This window comes from Tachypleus tridentatus, chromosome 11 (assembly GCF_004210375.1).
Source record: "Tachypleus tridentatus isolate NWPU-2018 chromosome 11, ASM421037v1, whole genome shotgun sequence".
NCBI classification, from domain to species: domain Eukaryota; kingdom Metazoa; phylum Arthropoda; class Merostomata; order Xiphosura; family Limulidae; genus Tachypleus; species Tachypleus tridentatus.
Window position 1 is genome coordinate 42,408,786 of NC_134835.1, and position 22,795 is coordinate 42,431,580.

At 31.4% G+C, this 22,795-nt stretch overlaps 1 protein-coding gene across 1 annotated transcript in view; it reads left to right on the plus strand.

Annotated features, from left to right (window-relative positions):
* The first annotated feature begins 10,805 nt into the window (after positions 1 to 10,805).
* LOC143232036 (UBA-like domain-containing protein 2-A) overlaps positions 10,806 to 22,795 on the plus strand; it is a 45,231-nt gene continuing 33,241 nt past the window's right edge. Inside the window, exons 1-2 of the mRNA XM_076467035.1 lie at positions 10,806 to 11,042; positions 14,622 to 14,693. Of these exons, the coding sequence (XP_076323150.1) occupies positions 10,935 to 11,042; positions 14,622 to 14,693 (180 nt within the window). The 5' untranslated portion in view covers positions 10,806 to 10,934. The remainder of the gene's footprint in view (positions 11,043 to 14,621; positions 14,694 to 22,795) is intronic.

The window sequence follows — 22,795 nt, forward strand, 5'->3', positions numbered from 1 at the left end:
TGGGGGGAAAGTTTCATTCAATCCATTAAAATAATTAGAATTCAGAAATAAAAATTACTCATAGGAAAGGAATAATTTTTTTGGAATTTTAATATGATAAATAAATTCACTGTTTGTCTCAAATTATTTGTTTCTCCAATATAATACAATATTTATAAACATAAGTTGCATGTTTAGCATTACAGTCAAAATAACCTTCCTCTGTATATTATATCTGTCCTTTTGGTCCAAGAGTTAAATTTTACAATTTAAGATATGATTTTGCACAAATTAAAATTTTTATTACATGTTACAATACCTTTTCTGTTCTTTAATTATGAAATTTTTAATCAATATAAATTTTACAACTTTCAAAACGTACTTTAATTTGTTATCTGCAGTTTATTTTTGAATAAATTTGGTATTAATCGATATTGCTAGACAATAAATTGTGTCTAGCAGTATATTTTCTCAATACACGTATATATATTTTATCATTTACGTAGTGACTTATTTTTTTTTACCGAGTTAAAACCTCTGTAAGTAATCTTCTATAGAAAGTGACATTTTATCAAACATTTCTTCAATTTTATAATCTGAACAATTTCTTGGCCAAGTGGATTTAGGCGTTTGACTCGTAATCTGAGGATCGAGGGTTCGAACCCCACATCTCGCCAAACATGCTCGCCCTTTCAGCCGTGGGGGCGTTATAATGTTACGGTCAATCCCATTATTCGTTGATAAAAGAATAGCCCAAGAGTTGGCGGTGCCTTCCCTCTAATCTTACATTGGTAAATTAGGGACGGCGCGAAATTTAAAAATAAACAAACAAACTAAGATTTTTCCTCCAGATCAGATATTATGTGTATAAACGTTTGCAAGGATAACATGGATATTTCATTTAGTGACTTGGTATGATTGTTAAAAAAATTAAATGTTTGTGTTAATTGGTTGGTGTGGTATGACATTAGTCAACACTTCATAATTTACTTTAACCAGTATAAGAACGACTAATAATGGTATGTTTTCATCATACTCAACATAAATTTGTAACTTCATAATTTTATTTAACAAATATAAGACGATCTAAAAGCGATATATGTCTTCTTCATACTCATCGTAAATTTGTAATTTTCGTTAACCAATAAAAGACCGTCTGAAAACGGTATGATAGTTTTATTATATTCAATGTAAATTTGATTGTTTCATTTAATCTATTAAAATGCTGGAAAAAATTTCAATGTTATTACTTTTGTTACAAACAGTAAAAGAGCCATCTAAAAACTTCTTGCATAATTATTTTTAAATAACTTACATAAAAAATTGCAAAATATATTGAAAGAAAATCAAACATTTTACTTTTAAGAATGCCTATTTCAAGTGTTGCGTATATTAATGCAGCTTTAATGTGCAGTTTCCTAAATTTAGTAACAAATTTCCTCTTCAATTACAGTAAAACATTTTCATAGAAATGCATGTAGATCATTTTAAGTATCCTTCTTATAAAACCTCTTGTTAATAGAATTCATGTAATTACAAAAATAAAATTCAATTCCTTTGAGTCAAAAATCATGTTATATAAAGTAAAAACATCAAATGATGCTAAAAGATGGTTTTACATTTTTAGGGAAATGATTTACAAAGAATTTACTGTCTTTGAGTTAGTGTTTCACATTTGAATAAAAATTTATAACAATATCCAAAAATTATTCAATGATAATATTTTTTCTCCCACAAAAGGAAAGATTGACGTGTATAAAAGTATTCCGATCTTTTTCCCTTAATGTATTCTTTCTATGTGTCATTTTCTACAACTTGGGTAGCATAAAAACAATTTCCTAATTTATTTTGACCGAAATTACATTTAGTTTCTTGCTAAGTAATGCACTTTCAAAATTCGATATATATCAATTTCATTTTTATGTTCTTTATAGAGAAGTTTAACTCTTTTATTAAACATTTTGTCGTTACGATTATCATTATGAAGGTGTTTCTAACGCCGTATTTGTATAAAATCTGGTTTCCATTACAACCAAAACACTATCCTTTTTAATATATATATAAAACACGATATGTTTTTATTTTATTACAAAGTAAATGTAATTCCGATTTGATTCCACTTTTCCAGTCGATTAAAAGTCGACTCCATCTTAATAAGAAATTTATCTTCTTCCGTATTTAAAAACATAACTCTTTTGAATATTACCTTTCTAGTAGATTCACGTAGATCTTCCTTAATTTGAATGTTATTAGGTCTGTTATTTAATCTGGATTTAATTCCTCGTTTTATAAATCTAATTTCATTCACAGCTAAGTCCATTTTACTTAAATACCTTTAGGTGTTAAACTAGGGTTATTACAAATTTATTTTTACCTCCAGGAGTCATGCCTCTTTGTTTACATTGTTCAGCCTATCAGCTTGTATTCTATCTTGACTTCTACTTTTATATGCTGAAACTTCACTCCTGTAAAATCTACTATTATCGTTCACTTCAGAATGGCAAGGATGGCGTTTTCAGTATAAATTTTATTACATGTTTACATACTAAACTTGTTTTCAAAATTTCTTTAGAGGTCTAGGATCTTCCAATACCAAACTCAAATTAATATTAGTCATTAAATTGTTTTATTATTCCTCTTTTCTGAGGATTTCCATCCTCTTCTAGCTGTTACGTAAACCATTGTTTTTCTCAACTGAAGTTCCTGGCTCTGTCTATCTTTTTTTGACACAATTTCTTCTATTGTTCAGTCACAATTTAAAAAAAAAAATGTCTAAAGTCTTCGTTTACACTGAAATCAGTTTCTATATGTTTTAATTCTTAATTTTCCACTCTATGTTATACTAATTCAATTTCCATTTTTACCGTTTCGAGTTCTGAATATTTTTGAATATTATTTTTATTCTTTCAAAAGAATACCAATAACTGATTTATGAAATTTATGGTAGATAAGTGGCGTTTCCTCGTCCGTACACTTTAGCGTAAGAAGTCGGGTTTTCTTATATCAAATTCAGCCAAAACATAAATTTTCTTTCATTTAAACGATTCTTCATAAAATTAGCATTATCTTCCAATACGCCTTCTATTCTCTAATATATACGTTTAGCCAAACGTACTGTTGGGAATCCACGGATCAGTTTTTTTTAATGTATATATAATTTTATCTTTGGTTTTTAAACTTATGGTGCTGTGTAAAAGTATTAGGACATGGGAATATTTTGTTACTAATACTATTTTATGAGGAATAATTCTTCCATGCCACAACATAAAGTAGATTTCAACACTATGGTAATGCTTTACTGATCCCTTTTGACAACTGAATATGACAGGGTGAGAATACTTATCATTCTTAAGAATTCCCATATACTTGTATCAAGGGAATGTCATAATGGTTCTGCTTGAATGAACATACTGATCAAATTTAGTTTGAAATAATTGTTATTGTGCCCCATGATGTCTTAACTATATAGAAAGTAACCAATATGTGGTGCCTGTATTTGCTAGAAGAAATTAATTTAATAACACTCCACAAATAAACCTTGATAAAAGCAGTGTTGAACACGATATATAAAGGTTTGGTGTCATGCTACAGCCCAAAAAGCATAGAAAATTGTCAGTAGAGCAGAGAGTTTGCATTAAAGTTTTACATGATGCTGGTTAGACTCTGCGACAAAACGCTGCAGTCTTGAAATGCTTCTCAAACACTGCTAAGTATGCCCTAGATCGTGATACCGAGACAGGTAAGTTTGAAAATAGGAAAGGAAGAAGTAGAACACTAAACCAAATGATACTGTTGTTAAGTATCATTGTTTATGCAGCTTCTGAGACGGAAGGAAGACTACCAGTGACATCATGCATGAGCATAAACGACCAAGTACCAAATGATAGAAAAGTGTCCAAATCTAAATTATCAAGAAGACTTAACAAGAATGGAATATTTGATCATGTAGCAATTAAAAAACTTTTACTTCGATCTCCAAACACTGTAAAGAAATTGAAATTTGCGATAAAAAAGAGCGCAAAACTGGATTGTTGGCGACTGGAAAAGGGAGTTATGGACAGATGAGTCTTAAGTTTGAAATATTTCGTTCAAAGCGTTGGTTGTACGTCCAGAGGAGGAAAAGTGACAGATGCTTACCTCATTGCATAGCACCTATCATGAAGCATAGGTGTGAAAGTGTGACGGTTTGGGGTTATTTTTTTTCCTGTGTGGTGACAAAAGATATTTGAAAAAAACATATGGAACAATGAACCAGCTTAAATATCATGAGATACAAGTACACCCAGTGGTTTGTGTATTATTGGTAAAAGATTCAACTACCAAGAAAATAATAACCCCCAACATTCGTCCGATCTGTGTAGAAATTACTTAGCTAAGAAAGAAGCTGCCGGAGTCATCAAAGTGATGCAACGACCTCCACAGAACCGTGGTCTCAACCCATTTGAGCATATCAAGGAAATGATAGATCAAAAACTTGACAAATCAAAATTTACTTTCAAAGAAACTTCATGGGAGTGTATTAGAAATACTTGGAGTAAAACCCCAAAGGATGCTTTGGTAAAATATGTTACAACAATGCCTGAAAGACTGTTTCCAATCATTAAATAAAAAAGGAGAGCAGACAAAATAACTGTTTGCTGAACTCAACCACTTTTACTGAGTCTTCTGTCGTACTAAATATGAAGATTTACCTTCCATTGTTCTTTGAAAATAGTCTGAAATTTAATTTTTGACTTTATCACCTTTGCACAGTGTTGTATTCCCGGTATTTATAACAGTTTTTATTCTTTTTTTTTTAAATGAAGTCCGGGCCCGACATGGCCAGGTGGTTAAGGCACTCGACTCTTAATCTGAGGGTCGCGGGTTCGAATCCCCGTTGCACCAAACATGCTCGCCCTTTCAGCTATGGGAGCATAATAATGTGATGGTCAATCCCACTATTCGTTGATAAAAGAGTATTTCAAGAGTTGGCGGTGGGTGGTGATGACTAACTGCCTTCCCTCTAGTCCTACAATGCTAAATTAGGGACGGCTAGCGCAGATAGCCCTCGTGTAGCTTTGCGCGAATTTCAAAACAAATGAAGTTTAAACTTGACAGAAATTTAATGAAGAAATTATTCAATAAGCTGTTGAATTTTTACTAAATATTCTTCACTAAGAGATGTAAAATGTAATTTCTTAAGATCTTGAAAAATATTGTTTGTTTGATTTAGAACAAAGGAACATTGAATACTGTGATATGCTATGTCTACTGCGTGAAATCAATCCTCGCATTTTAGCGTTGTAAGTCTGTAAATTTATCACTTTCTCATCAGGGGACATAAAATACACTGAGAAACATCTTATCGGTAAATTAAAAAATAAAACGTTATTTATGGCGTGCCTGCAAATATGGAGAAATATACTTTGGAGAGTTTGTTTGTTTTTTGTGAAACACAACGCTACACAATAGACTATCTGTTTTTAGCGTTATAAACCTACAAACTTACCGATGAACCACTAGGAGAAACAAAAAACCAATGACAATTAGGCTCAAGGAAAAGGCTTGAGCAGCAAAATCATTCAGTTCTGAAAAAATGCAATAATTGAGCATTCTCTTACGAGTCGGCCCGGCATGGCCTAGCGCGTAAGGCGTGCGACTCGTAATCCGAGGGTCGCGGGTTCGCGCCCGAGTCGCGCTAAACATGCTCGCCCTCCCAGCCGTGGGGGTGTATAATGTTACGGTCAATCCTACTATTCGTTGGTAAATAGTAGCCCAATAGTTGGCGGTGGGTGGTGATGACTAGCTGCCTTCCCTCTAGTCTTACACTACTAAATTAGGGACGGCTAGCACAGATAGCCCTCGAGTAGCTTTGTACGAAATTTCCAAACAAACAAACAAACAAACAAAACTCTTACGAGTCAGCCTGGTTTGATCTTTTGATAACGGTACTCTACTTGCAATCTTTGAGCCATGCTCGAATTCTGTGACCGAACATGCTCGTTTTTTAGCTGTAACGACTTTGTTAATTAACATATTTACAATAAGTGTATTGAACGTTTGTGTATAAGAAACATGTTTTAATAACTTTTTTTTATCGGAAATGGAGCTACAGAGAAATCCAGACTTTTGAATTTCCTGTAGTGAGTTTTTCAAGCATAAATTTGTCATTTTTTATGTGTTTCTTATCCCAACAAGCATTACCCTTTATCATCACAAGAGATTGCAACAAGAATAACGAAGTTTATGATAAAAGCTCCGCTGTTTATTTTTGTTCTTCCTTTGGTTTTAAGTTTTGATATTTTTTGTAAAGATCGAACCCATCAGTGCATGTTGGGCTTTTATGAAATGTTTCGTGGGATCATTTTTTTTTTTCAGTTTTGAGAATCTGGAAAATCCTTTTTTTGACGAATATGAACATAGTTATTTAAAAAGAGAGATTTCATCATTTTTGTATAGCACGAAAATGTTTTAATTTGTTATACACTTCATTCCTGAGCTCAAAGTATTTTTCTGACGGTAAAAATAACACATTTCAACCCAGAGATACTTATCTCAACATGATAATGTTTTTGAAGCTTATTATGCCCCCAAAATATGTAAAACAAACTGTAAGAGATAAATGTCACCAATGTTCCATTATATATATTTCCTCTTCTGGCATTTTCACTTCCTCTTTTCCACTCCCTTCCGGTTTCATTATGAGTTTTGATCCAATGGGGGAAGACTCGTAAGCTCTGTAGTTTATCATATTTTTATATGATAAACGCAATAAAGGCAGACACAAGACTACTGATTATACGGAAGACATCTTGAACAAGGGATTTAGGACCTACTTTGCATACGTGAATCCTGTTGCGGATATTTGAATATTTGACCTTTGGTGCAAGCATGAACTTTGCCTATTTTTACATCATATGTCGTCTTCCATTCCCTGAGAATATAATCCCTGATCCTCCCACCCTTCTTTTATAGTTTCACAGCTTTATTTTTTTAAAAAAAAAGTCGACATGGAAGACGTTGAACTAGCTTCCTGAGGTGTCTTAGACCTTCATGGAATCTCAACACTTCCAACCAGGGGTTTTCTAGTGTACAGTTTATCACAAATTGTGCCTCTGTAACAATATTTATGCAGTTGAAAATTCAGCCATATAAGCAAGTTTAATATGATAGCTATAAAAAAAACATATTTAAGATTATAACGCTGCATTCCAGAGTTGACAAATAAATATTTTTAGCGGAATATTCATAATGTTGTGGATCATTTGTTACTAGGCCTATATATCTCAGTTGAAACAGACGTCATGTATTAGGAAATGATTAAGTTAAAATATAACTGAGAAGTTGAAAAAATCCTTAGGAAATAATCTACTTTCAACTCTTGACCTCTGGAATGTTTTACTTTCGCTCTAATGACAAGACCAGCAACCTGAAACATGTTAATGAGGCAAGGAAGGAGTTATTCTACCAGTGGAACGATACAATTTCTTATCCAATATTTTCTGTTTCAGCACTCTATGAATACTGCTCACGAGGCTGTTATCTGAATAAACAGCATATTGTCTCAAAAACACACGCCCACTCCTGAGGACTAAGGTTAGATTTGGGATAAGGTGGGTCATTTTTGGCTTTCTTTCTGAATTACCTACCCATGGCCTCCAAAGCCTGCAATAAAGTGATAAAGTATGTGTGCTAAATTAAAAATGACTTTGGTGTCAGGTGTGTTTACAAAAATCTCTTTTGAAATGTACCAACTTTGAAACTGTAAGTATGAAAAGTAACGCCTAGGAAAGAGCTCAAGTTTCCTCTTTGAATTAAACTCGTGTATACATCATGTAATATTGTATTTACTATGAATAAAAATAAGAATTTTAAGTTCGATTTCACATTCTTTTAATGGCATTTACTACATTTGTAACATCTCACGTTTTCGAAAACTATGTCTGTACCACATGGAATTGTACAATCTGTAAATGCACTGTTAAACCGCTATTGAAGAGAAAGAGATGTATTACACATTAAATTAAAGCGTTTTGACAGCTAAACTATAAATCATTGTTTCGCATTTATTTTTAAATCTACAGGTTTTACATTATGTACAAAAAAGCGAAAACATCTTCGCCACATCAGGAGATGGTTATATGAAAAAATACTGAAAACGGGTATATGATGGTTCAAAGGCCTTAGATTTAATTGATTCTACCAAAAACGTCAAATCTTAGGGTCTAAGGATATGCTTACTCACATTTCCTGCTTTTATCCGGAATGTCTTGCAGATAAACAATTTATTAATAATGCTCGGTTGTACCTCAGTTTCGTTGGGAGGGGATTATCCAAAGTGTTCCTCACTTGGCAAAATGTGGAACAAAACATGTCAAAATTTTGAAAATATGTGAAATAACTTTAAAGTGCACGTTTTGATACGCACCCGTTATAATTTTGTTCTAAATAGAATTATTATTTTTTTATAATTTAACCATAATTAATTATTCAGTCATTTGAGTATTTTCCCCGAATATAAGTTTCATAACAGATTGAGAAAAACCTCAAAATTGTGTGATGTCGTTAAGATAATTAATTGAAGTCTCCCGATATAACTCCTTACAACAAATCTTAAGTGTTAAACTCCTAACTGTTAATAGCACAGTGTAGGTTTTAGCTCCTAAAATAGTATCACGATTACATTATTCTTTTACAAACAAGGTTAATCCTTATATTTGACATTATCAGTTGGACATCAACATAAGCGTTAGCACAATAGATGTTATCACTATCATCTGTTAGGATTCAAACCTTTATTCAAAGCGGATGCGTATCGTATCAACTGATTTACATCAACCATAGTCGTTCGAGATTATGCTATATACTTCATATTTTCTGTCCGTCACTTTAACTTAAATGTTTAACAACACGTTTTTAATACTTATTTTTGCTGTATTATTTCTTCAAACTGTTTGTCTGTTGAATTTCGCTGACTATCTGCGCCAGCCATTTGCGATTTTGAGTAAATAGCCAACTCTTGGACTACTATCTCCCAAATATAATGGACTGACTGTCACATTAAAACGCAACTATGGCTGAAAAAGAAACCATGTTCGGTACTAGAACTTGAATCTGCGACTCGCAAATTGCGAATTGGGTACCTTAATCACCAGGCCATGGTTTAAGTTATCTATCCAACATTAAGACCATTATGTATTTTTAGCTGGAGTATCAATCAGTACGTTGGATGGTTTTGTATATTTGTAATTAAGTACAAAGCTACACAAAGGACTATGTTTTTTACACCATGCATATCGAAACTAGGTTTTAAGCGTTGTACGTTCGCAAAATAAAGCCCGGCATAGCCAGGTGAGTTAAGGCGTTCGAGTCATAATCCGAGGGCCGCGTGTTCGTATCCCGGTGGCACCGAACATGCTTGCCCTTTCAGCCGTGGAGGCGTTATAATGTTACAGTCAATCCCACTATTCGTTGGTAAAAGAGTAGCCCAAGAGTTGGCGGTGGGTGGTGATAACTAGCTGCCTTCCCCCTAGTCTTACACTGCTAAATTATGGACGGCTAGCTTAGATAGTTCTTGTGTAGCTAGCTTTGCGCGAAATTAAAAAACAAACAAACATTCGCAAAAAATGCCGCTTTACCACTGAGGGGGCCGTTGTACAGGTAAAATAAAGACTTGTGTGTAACATATTGATAGGAAATTATGCTTCTATTTTTTCTTAATATAATAAGCATTAAAAGTGCAATAGAAATGCTTGAAAGACGTATTGTCTTCCATAATTTTATCAGTGTGAAATTATATGAGGTGAGTGTTTTCTTATAGCAAAGCCACTTTGGGTTGTCTGTTACGTATGCCGAGAGAAATTGAATCCTTGATTTTATTACTGTAAATCCCAAGATTTACCACTGTCCCACCAGAGGACATAGGGTAGGAAGGTGCATTCCCTCATGATCTTCCTCATGGGTGTCATCCTGTATCACTGTGTCAAGTTGTGTTGATTGATCAAGAAACCTGGAAATGTATGCATCCCCATATTGACGTTTTTTTATATACATTTGTTAGTTCAAAACCGGCCCCCATATAGTACAGTTGGATGTCTACGGATTTACAACGCTAAAATCAGGGGTTTGATTCCCCTCAGTGGGCTCAGCAGATAGCTCGATGTGGCTTTGCTATAAGAAAATACACTTTTGGATTTTTTTGTTATGTTCTAGCTATTGTTTTCATATATTTCTATATTTATGAAAACTGTAAATATGGCCTTTCATCATTTGTAGTAATCTGACCAAAAATATATCAGAAGTGTTATGTAATAATTTATTAAATTAGAATTTACAACGCGAATGACAACTGACGAGAGAGAATGACGCCAGTAACTGAAGGGCTTTGTTCAGATCTTTGATTTGTCTAATGGGACCAAGTGTCACTTTTATAACTCACACAGCGTATTCAGCGGCATTACACTGTTTCATCGAATCACACACCCCAATATGTTAATAATCAATTCCCGCGGGCTAACGATTTACCAATATGTATAATTATTTTGTAATTTATCGGTTTTATTCAGTTTAATTTTACAATTTAATTCTATTGCTTAATTATTTTAAGTTATTTATGTTATTAAAAATACAAAATATGTCTTGTCATAAGATTAAACCTAATTTTTTGAAATAACTATTAACTTTGTAAATCGTGTAACACCTAGTACAGTTTTAATACGCGACTGTTAAGTACTTGTAAGTAATTATAGTACCTCTGCTGTGTTATGATAGGATGTATGTTTACTTTGTTTGTAAACAACAGAGAGCATGCTCGTGAAACGTATATAATTTCACAAATCCACCAATAGCACTCAAGGACATAACGTCATCCAGCAAGGCAAGCTGTGGTCTGTTGTGTGGAGTGTATACACCACGTTTGTTTTAAATGGTTTCGGACGGAGTAAGTGTTTGTAGTATTTTGTAATATTTCAGCTGTTATGGAGTCGTTAAGGGAACAAGTTATGATAAATCAGTTTGTTTTGGCTGCTGGGTGTGCAAGAGACCAAGCCAAACAGTTATTACAAGCAGCACATTGGCAATTTGAGGTAAGTTATACCGAAACTCGTATCTTCAGATCTTGCTGATACTAATAGTTGTGGTTCATTCATTGACCTCTTCTACTAATGTTTAACTAAGACCAACAAACATGGCAGCGTGTTATAATAACCGGTCTGTAGGTTAATCACGACTTTCATGTACATTACTGCTGTGACAGTGGTAAAAGGTGATCCGTAAATAAAACGTACAAAAGTAAGGAAACTATGCAACACTAGACTTTTACTTTCAAATCTATCAGTAACAGAATTTGAAGTTCTTTAACATTTCATAAATTTTATGTCCAACTGTATCACTTTATCACCAAATAAAGGATTAACGAGAAATATTTATCTTGTATTTATTATACTTAATGACTAAAAAGATAATTAATTAAAGCATTGGTAGAAATACAACTGGATTACTTCATAATGTGTGTGTGTGTGTGTGTATATGTATATATATGTAATTTTAAGTTTCTATTTAAAAGTGTATATAACTAATTTACGTATTCTCTGTTAAGTTGAACTGTTTGGTTACTACAGATGATTCATTAGTTAATGTAATTGCCTACTTGTGTTAATATGTGAAATAATCTTTTTTTTTTTTTTTTCATCTAAATTGGAGAAGTTGTGTAGTAAAGTATTACAAAATTCAAAACTTGCACGATATTATTTTTTAATATATTTCAAAGCTCTTTCAAATTAACTGTTTCAAGTGAGTTTCGTTTAACAAGTCTTATAGTAGAAAATGATAAATAGTCAAATGATGATAACAGACTCTTGTAAGATAATTTATGAATAAATGGTGCGATGATAAAGGATACATATATAAGAGATGTTGCTGATTTAGCTAAATTTATGGTTGTCATTAATTTTAAATGTATTTTTCTAACTTGTGTGTGTATAAAAATTGCTTCTGAATGTGTGCCTTTTATTGATTACAAGATTCCTCTAGTGACATAATCGGACATAAAAACAGCATTGTCAACATTAAAATTAATCCTTTTGCTTACTGCTGGAATTTTCTTCATATTTTATATAGAAAATTAGTAATTTCAAATCTTTTATTCATTTTCCTCTACATCATGTGTCATCACAGCCAAAAACATAAAATTACTCAGTATTCTAAAATCTGTGAATAGTATAAAAACAAGTGAATAATTTGAGAATTAGAAACGTAGGAAAATTTTAGTAGAACACTACATTATCAGGCAAACCATCCCATAAGCATGTAATCCTAACAGAAAAATTTTGTCAAAAAATAATTCTATACCTGGACTTTTAATGCTTACTACTTATTATTAATGGTCAAATATACATTTACAAATCTTTTTTTTTTTTTTTTTATTATTATTCCATAGCATAAATGACCATCAATAGGAAAATTATATAAGTATGATAATTTTTAGCTGCATTATTAAATCCTCAATTCTGTGTTTTATATAAAACAAATCCAAATCAAGGGACCTCAGTTCTGGACACAAATTTCTGAACACTTTCACTGCCACGTGCTTCTTCAATGTTTCACAACCAACTTTTAGTTATGGACTAATGAAAAATGTGGTTGGCACTAGGGTAGAAATTATTAATACCTCTGGTGACAACATATTCAATCACTTTTCACTGTACTGTTTCTGTATTCATTCTACATGAATGAAAATGTAGAAATGAAAATGAAAAATTGCACAAACTCATACGATCATTTTATCAGTAGTGAGAGAGCCACGTGTGGAAAGTTTTTATTCTGACTGCAGCCACGTACATTTAAACAGTGAAGATAACATCTTTACTTATAAATAAATTTTTTTTATAAATACGTGAAAACTTCACAAATTATTTTACTTCTCTTTGACCATAATGAACTCTAATCAACAATTACTTAAATCCTTCCACTCCCACCTTCTTACAACATTGTGTTTTTTAACACAACAGTTAAATTCTTTACAAATTTCCTTGCTTGACGTCCACAATTATATTTTCTAATACAACAGCTAATTTTTTTTAATATTCTGACACACAATTACTAAAATCATATTGAATCCTTTTTAAATTATAGAAACGTTCTTCAGAGAAACTTCTTTAGCATTTTATTATCAACAGCAAATTTAGAAATGTTAAATCCTTAAAAACATTCAAGTTATTAACATAAATTAATGTTTTCAAGAAATCAAAACAAATATCTTGGGTATCTTTAGTTTCATACACGTAATTAATGTTAATAACTATGTAACAAATATTTGGTTTCTACCAGTTTTATAAAGGTCCAACTTTGTAATTCACTTTTTATTGGTTAGTCACCAAAACCATATTTTCCAAGGTTGTGTTGTATACAATTCATTTAATATTAACGCTTTTAAATGTAATTCACAAAACAAAAGGTCCAACATTTAGTGTATTTGGAAAATTAGATCTGAATACAGTCCCAAAAGTCTGTATACACATCTTTAGTTATGTATATTGTTCGTGTTATGATAAGTTGCATTTGTTTCAGTAAATCATCATTCACCTAACTGTGATGTTTGCTTGCAGTAAGTAGGTGTGTTTTAGAAAAGTATACATTTTCAGAGGCATTCAAAAGTTAGCTAACCAAATATACACAGATAAGAGACAGCTTATATTGCTTTATTCAGGTTTGAAGTAGAAAGGTTTTCTTCACTCTACCAGTACACAAGATAATCTGAACATTTTCTGTCAGCTCAAAAGACAATCTGGACAAAGTCATAGTATAATTTATTTATTTAAGTTATATCAAAACACATAACACATTTTTTAAAAAGTAGATAATATTTTAATTTGAGAAATTTGGATCAGTTGATTAGCTGAAAGGGTATAGACTGGTAATAGAGAAGCTCAAACTTAAAGGACATGCATGTATTAAAATAAAATTATTTAGAAATAGTTTTTGTTTAAAAACTATTAATATTTTCAGATTTAAAAATAAATCACTATGCAAAATAGTATATACTTTTAAAATTTCATTCTGTATTATGTTTAGTAAAATATTAAGGAATCATTTTTACTGTTATTTTCCTCTTTTTTTTTGTTATTTAAACAAAAATGATTTTGTAATGAATGTGTGCTAAGGCTTATAAAGTGTGTTTATAATGAAGTCACTTTTCACCTGGTAGTTCTTAGATCATATATTGAGGATTCATTACATCCTGTAACAAGAGTGATATTCTGAAGACCTATGCTTCTTTTAGAATTATTTCATAGGTAGTATCTCTTTGATGGTACCAAGAAATATGTGGAGTGTGGTTTCAGAGGCCTGTTGGTGTCTTAAATAGTTACTTATGAATTTTTCTTTTGCTACTTTCTCAAAATGCTGTCTTTTTAGCTCCACATCATTTAATCTTGCTCTGTAAATATCGTTTTTCTGAAAGAATTGATATATCTTGCACCCATAAATCTTCTTGAGTCTACTGTGCTAAACCATGTTTACTGATTTGCAGTAACATGCCACTGTGTTATCACATATAGTGATTTTTTATAAGGCATCTAACCTTCTCTATGATATACTTTAAAACTCGGTTGTTTTCTTTTCATAACAAGTTTTTGGAGTAAACATTTTGTATTTATGTTTTTCAGACTGCATTGAGTATATTTTTCCAAGAAGCTACAGTACCAAGTTATTCTCATCAAAATGGCCATTTTAATACAGTAAGTGTTTTTCAACTCATTTATCATTGTAGTTTGTTATGTTTGAGCAAAATGTATTGCTATGGTTCTCAATTTGTGGTCCTTGGACCCATGGGGGTCCACAAGTTCTCCAATAGGAGAGCTACAATGGTAATGATCTTATTTCCGTATTGTAGTTTAAAGAAGACTAAAAAGAGATAGAAATTATATTTTGTATAATTGAATCAAATTAATGTTTCATTTTAAAATTTTATTATCTTCATACTTGTGTGTGTGTGTGTCACTTCTGCTTTTATACACTATTGAATTTAAGAAATAGTTCAGAACTATGAATGTATGTGAATAGTGTTAAATAGATTTAAACTCTCAAGAAATCTAAACCATTCTTGATTCTTAATAAAGTATTGTCAAATGACTAAACCTAACAAATTTTCCTACAAATTATTTTCACCTCATTGTAAATTGTTGGATGATTTCATCTTTAGTGATGTAATTCCTGTCAAGAACAAATAAAGAAATTTCAAAAGTAGAAAATTTAATTTTGACAAAAAAATATTTTTATAATGTTTTTATTAATTAAATCTTAAAAATGGGTGTATAAAAATTGCAGAAATAAGATGATTTTTTGTGAGAATTATAAAGATACATTGACTGATTTAAATAGTTTTAAACATTTGTCACAGATGACATGAAATAAAATCAGTATAGGTGTTTAGGGTGAATGACTGACTGCAGTAAAAAGATCTTCCACACAGTTACCCAGTGTAAAAGATATTATTTATCGATGCTGATGCTTACATATTTATTTACATAAATATATGAATAGTATATATGCAATCACAACTGTGCTTTTTGATGCTGTTTTAATAAATTGTTATTATTGTTCTCTAGGTCAAATTCATTGTTATTGAGGAAGCAGTCTAGGGTTACTCAGAATTCTCGTTTGCAGTATATAATATAATTATTTTTAGTGTATAGCATAATAGTTTGTTTATATTATTGTACAGGGTGTTTGGAAACTCACTGTGCACATATATTTATTAACAGGAATGCTTCAATATAGAGTACAGGAGGTAAATATGAATGACAATTATAAACAATGTTGAAAGTGACCCCTGTTGGCATCCAATATAGGCCTGGATCCTTCTTATTTTGTTTTTAAACACTGCTATCAGTTGTTGGCTTGAAATAGACTGAATAAAATATGATTACAAAACTGCTCAGTGACTTTCTGAACACTCTGTATAACCGTATTTTGTTGCAGGCATATACCTCTTTTTGTCTTTATTATAATTTTGTTTCTTCATCCCGTTCTAGCTTTTTCTTATTGTTTTCATATTTAGATACAATTTATAATATTAATGCTTTGATAGTATTTTTCAGTAGCTTTTGCATGTGTCTATATATATATAAAAATGGGGAGTAATGCTGCAAAGCTCTTAAACAGTTATACCATTAGTTTAAAAATTTAATGACAGTCTGAACAGTGAATACCTTTGTAAAAAGCTAATATTTTTACATGTTTGAGAAATTTTTTCTGAAGATTTTTGTGTATAGTAACATTGAATAAAGTTGTGTGACCTGTTTATTCTCAGTTTTTAGTGTTAACTTTGTGTTCATGTTTTTGTGTAGCCATGTTGTTGCCAGTTGTCCTATATTTGTTAAGTTTACAACATGTATAAGTATTAACAGAGCTGGATGATTAATGAAACTTGATAATCAAAGATCCAGTTCATTCAACTAATCAATTATTCTGGTATGAGATGGTCAAAACATTACCACACTTTTAAGGAATCAAGTGAGAATTATTTGTTCCTTCAGATGGAGGCATTTGTTGACACAAAATTGTTCAAAACTGTATAATATTGTGTTACACATTGTAGACCATAACTTTTATTAATAATAACTTTCAAGTTTCTTACATTTTGTGCAAATGTCTTGGATGAGCTTAAACTACTTTGTATAATGTAATTCGACAGTCGCATGATTTCGTTTGTACAAAGTGCTTATTGTTGATTGGTTTGTGATGCAGTTTTGTTAATTATTGTAAACATATGATACTAACATATTATTAGCTATGGTATAAAAACACGTAACTGTCGAGAATTAGATAATCAAGTTTTAATTAGTACAGTTTATGTAAGCAGTACCATCTAAGTAACATGCTGCAGTGCTTGACTGTATTTGCCACTCAGCCTGTCTGGTGTTTATGAATAGTCTTGTGTAATTTAACTCTGTGTTAATAGTTTCTTTATAGAATTAGTTGAAGCTACTGTAAATAATCTAATTATCATGTTAGTGAATGAGATGTCTATAAAATACAAGTTAAATTAGTCTCCTTATTGACAGAGCATACAGTCATGTGAAAAGTTAGGACACCCTATAAACCCCTGTGTGTTTTTGTAACATTTTTGGATATATAGATATTTAATCTCAATTTTAATAATACTGAGAGATTACAGGAATATAACCAAACAATCAAAATTGAAGAAAAGACTTTTCAAGATCTTCTGTAAATGTAATTCTACAAAAATGCATATTCTAACTGAGGGAAAAGTTAGGACACCTTACTCTCTCTAATAGCTAGTGTTACTCCCTTTGGCTGAAATAACTGCAGTGAGTTGCTTCTTGTGGCCATCTACCAGTCTCTGACATTGGTCTGAAGTAAGTTTGCCCCACTCCTCGATGTAGAATTCTTTCAGCTGTAAGATGTTTGAGGGGTTTCTTGCATGTACAGCCCATTTCAAGTCACCCCACAGCATCACAATGGGATTAAGATCTGGGCTTTGACTCAGCCATTCCAGGACTCTCCATTTCTTAGTTTTCAGCCAGTCCTTGGTGGATTTACTGGTATGTTTTGAATCATTGTCGTGTTGCAGGGTCCGGTTCTACTTCAGCTTCAATTTTCTTACAGATGGTCTCACATGATCTTTAAACACCCTCTGATACACGGTAGAATTCATGGTGGATTCTATGATTGTGAGCTGTTCAGGTCCTGCTGTAGCAAAGCAGACCCAAACCATGACACTTCTGCCTCCATGCTTCACACTTGGTATGAGGTTCTTTTCCTGGAATCCTGCGTTTGGTTTACGCCAAGCATGTCCTCTGTTCTGGTGTCCAAATAATTCAGTTTTGGACTCATCTGTCCAAAGAACATTATTCCAGAAGTCCTGGTCTTTGTCTACATTCTCTCTGGCAAACTTCAGTCTGGCTTTGATGTTTCTCTTAGAGAGCAAAGGTTTCCTCCTTGCAAACCTCCCATACAAGTTAAACTTGTGCAGTCTCTTTCTGATTGTAGAGACATGCACTTTCACATCAACAGTAACCAAAGCCTGCTGTAGATCCCGTGATTACATGTTAGTGTTTGGAGACCTTTTTTAGTATCTTGTGGTCTGCTCTCTGGGTGAACTTGCTTGGACGACCAGACCTGGGCATGTTGGCAGTTGTTTTGAAAGCCCTCCACTTGTTGACTATTTTCTGGACAGTGGAATGGCTGATTTCAAAATTTTTTGGGATCTTTTTAAATCCCTTACCAGACTCATGAGCTGCTACAATTTTCTTTCTGAAGGCTTCAGACAGCTCTTTTGCTCTCACCATGGTGCTCACTCTCACTTCAACAGTCAGGAACACACCAAACTAAATGTCTGAGGTTTAAATAGGGCAAGTCTCATTCAAAATGCTGAGTAACGATCTTCTAATCATGTGCACCTGGTGTGACTCACCTGTGTGTGAGTTGAGCCATGTTAAGTGGGAATAAATGTGGGAGTGTCCAAACTTTTTCTTTAGTTAGAATATGCATTTTTGTAGAATTACATTTACAGAAGATCTTGAAAAGTCTTTTCTTCAGTTTTAATTGTTTGGTTATATTAATATAATCTCTCAGTATTGTTAAAATTGAGATTTAATATCTATATATCTGAAAATGTTACAAAAATACACAGGCTTTCATAGGGTGTCCTAACTTTTTCACATGACTGTAGATAGCTCACTGTGTAGTTTTGTAATTCACAACGTACGTGCAGCAATATTTTGATTACTTGGACAGTTGGAATATTTGGAAATAATAATTGGAAACCCTAATTTTGATCAGGTGATTACTTTTGTGAGTTGTGACACTAATTTATTAAAATGCACAAATCTGAATTAATTGAAATAATAATGAAAAATTGCAATAGCAGTATTTTAATTACTGGATAGTTTGTATAACTGGAAGAGCTAATTTTGATTAGTTGATTATTTGGGATATTAATCAGTGTAATCAATGCTTATAAGTAATCCAGCTAAATGGACAGATCTATATATTAATGCTATTTTGCACTATTTTAGACCATATTACACAAATTAATGTATATATCATAATCATAGTTAATTACTAATTTGAATGTGAAAGATGCATCTGATATTCTAAAATATTTTAATTTTAACACATGAAAACTCAGAAAATGTATCATTTTATGTGACGTTTTAAATTGATTCTTTTTTGTTTGTTTATAGCAAAGTACCCAATAATTTCCCTTGTTTACATTTTTGTTATTTAGTAACATATAAGTTACAGTTAAGTTTGATCGTCAAAATAATGTAGAAATTGTCTGTTTACAGTAATGTATCAATATACTTTGTTATATTTTCATTTCTGTGAAATAGATTTGGAATAGATATAGGTTTCTTATGATACATGACTGCTTACTTTGATAAGTGTTGGGAGTACATTAGTATATTATGTGATTGGGTAGTTCAACTTGAGATTGTAAATGATACAAATTAACTAAAACATTTCATAGGAAACTTTTTTTTCTGAATTTTAAATACATATGAATTCATACGTATTTTAAAAACTTAAGTGATGAATATGTAACGGTACATCAGCTCCACTGTATCTACTATGTCCAGTGTCATTGAGGTGTTTCATCCAGTAACATAGCTTATGAGACCAGCTTGGATACAACAGACAGTAATGGTTGAGGTGCTGTTTGTATTATGAAATTTCATGGACAGTATCTTTTGTAGTTTGAATTAGATTAACTTGGTGAAGTGTCATTTTTATCAGTTCTATTTCAGTCATTTACGAATAAATATAAAGCAAAGGATTATTATTTTCATTTTAACACTAATTATTTATTTATTAATATATATTTTACTTGAGTTAACTTTACCAACCATTTGGAACAATTACCAAACAAGTTTTCTTATCTTTTTTGTTCTTGGAGTGAGTCAAGCAACTGCAGCATTCATAAGAGAAAACAAAATATTAAACATTACTGAACACCTATAAATTTGCTTAAAATCAAACTGGACAAAAAAAATCAACATTGTATCAGTTGTCATCATTAAGATATTTATTTCCACTCAAAGTATTGTATCTATTAATTCATGTAACCTATTTCATCATTAACTTAATTAAGACATGTCATCTTGTTTATAGGAATAAAAACAAAGTAATAGCATTATTGAATCCTATGTCAATATTTAATAAGTTACCTTTATTCTAACTATCTCAATGCTATTTTTATTATTTCTTTAATAAAACACAATTTCTGCTGTTATTTTTGCACGATCTCCTAGAATAGAGTGATCGGTTTTAGTAATATGTTGAACTACAGCTGACTTGGTATCTTCCCTTTTAAGTGGTTATTTTTATCATTAAATTTTTCTTACAGCTAAAGAATGTTTTTAGTTTGTTCAGCATGTGATTTTATATATGAACAGTTACTTTATAAATTTTTATTTTTTTCAGGCTAGTATTATTCTTAAAGAAATGTACTTCATTTCATTACATTTTTCAAAAGTCACCTGTAAATCATTTTCCATTAACTAATACATTTGCTACTTTTATGGAAAGAGTAGAACAATGAGTAATGCTAGTGAAGTGTTCATAATTAGTATCGGTCAGTTGGGTTTATAATTAAGTTTACTTAAATTTTAAAAATAATTTGTCTGTTATAAGTGACATAGTGATCAAAATAAAACATTCCTGTATTTCTACAAAATGTAACTTTGCTTGAGGAATTTCATCTTTTTTAGTTTGCTTTCTCAGTCAAGAATGTATGGCCCATCTACATTTCTTTAGTTATGACCAATGAAGGTGAACATATTGCATGGATTAAATAAAAAAGAAATTTGTGAGTAAATTCAACTTTACATGAGGGAATGTAGTCTTCATGATTTTTTTGCCCTCCAGTGAATATAATTTAATTTCTATTCCTATGATATAAAAATTATTTTGACAACTAATGATTTCAAATATCATGCATCTCTTTGAATTCTCTTTTTATCTAATGGGAGTCTAAGCATTCTGTAAGCCATAGTTTTTATGATTACTATTTTGTGGGAAATAGTGAGGCAATTGTGAATGAGAAAGCAAAACTTGTACCTTTCTTTATGTATTCTTTTTTCTAATTTTTTTCTTCTCTGTGGAGTACTTTCACATTTAAATAAGGGAAACAGATTTATTTTTTGATCTTAATATATGAAGAATCTAGCTTTAAAAAAAAATATATATATATATATATATATTAAAATTAGATACCCAGCTATACCTTTTGGATGTTTAAATAAAGTTACTGTTTAAGTAATGTCTGTGAAAAACAACAACAAAAAAACAGGTTTGAAAAGAGTGTTAGACTTAATATCTTCTTCAAATTTTGTTACTTATTTTCTTCAACATAAAGTAGTCAGAAAATGGGAAAAAGATCTTTTCTGACTTAGCTGGAACTTTGAACGATGAAACACCGATACAGATAATTACAAAAAAAAAAAAAAGTGCATATCATTTTCTTCAGTTAACATGTGAACATTTTAATCACCAATGTGAAAAGTTGTTGGGGAGGTGTGCATTGTAACCATGACAATGATTAAAAAAAAAATACCGTTCTAAGTGGAATGGACTCAAGTGTGACAATGTAATGTAAAAATTCTCTGCCAGTTTGAACAGTTAGACAAGAACACTTAACTTGCACTTGGAATAAATGAACTAACTGTTCATCTGCCAACACCTCCCACCCTTACCCCTTCTCCCAGCTTAGAGACCCACCTTCCCATATCCCTGTTCATATAATGTATCACTGTAACATAATGTGTAGTTATATAGATACTGACCATATTACAAATTCCGTAGTTTCTTTATCAGATATTTTCTTTTAGTTATGCCAAACATTCAATAGCACTTTCTTTTTTTTTCTTTTTTTAGCCATATTATTAAATAGGGATTTGCAAGCTGGAAAAACATTAACTCTTCAAGTTGTACTCTATAATTTTTAAACAAATTAATTTGAACTTTTTTATATGTAAGCACACTTAAATGTAAGAGCAATTCTAATCTAATTTTTCACTCATCATTTGAGTTTATTGCTATACTTTATCCACAAAATTCCTGTACAAAAATATTGGAACTTTATATCTTAAACTAGCCAAAAAGTATTTCTACAGTTTTACTAATAACTACATATATGCCCTTGATAATGTGTATCAATAATTGAAATCCATCCCATTCTTTTACTTCAAATGTTCTAAATGTTTTTATATAGATATCTAAATTAATATGACCATATTTGAAATTAACATTTTTTATTTGTTTTTACTAGTAAATTTAATTTCAAGTAGGCACTTATCTCTAGGTCCAAATTTTCCTGTAGTTTTGGTCTCAAATGAGATGACAACTTAAGGAAGTGAGAATAGGCTAGTCCTGCTCTGAGCATGTGCACACACGTGGTAAGAGCTGTCAGATGCATGAGTGTTTTCATCTTTCATCAGATATGCTGTCACCTAAAGATAAATGCAAGTTGTAAGGGTAGAGGTTTAGCATGATATAAGACTTTTAAAGAAAACTTACTGTGTACAGAGATAAATTTCTGTTTGAAAGTAATTGTAGTTTCTATAACAAATCTCAAATAACCAGCCTTATTATTACTGTATAGAGCAACAAGTACAGTTTGATGCTAGTACAAAATATTACACAATAATAATATGACACATTATTCTAAGGATATCAAACCATGGTTAGACATTGTTGTTGTACAATGTATTAGTGGTACAGTTTTTACTGGTATTTTTTAATAGGTTAAGATAAATTTAAAACAATTTATTTCATGACAAAATTACAGACACCATTGATATAACTTCTATCT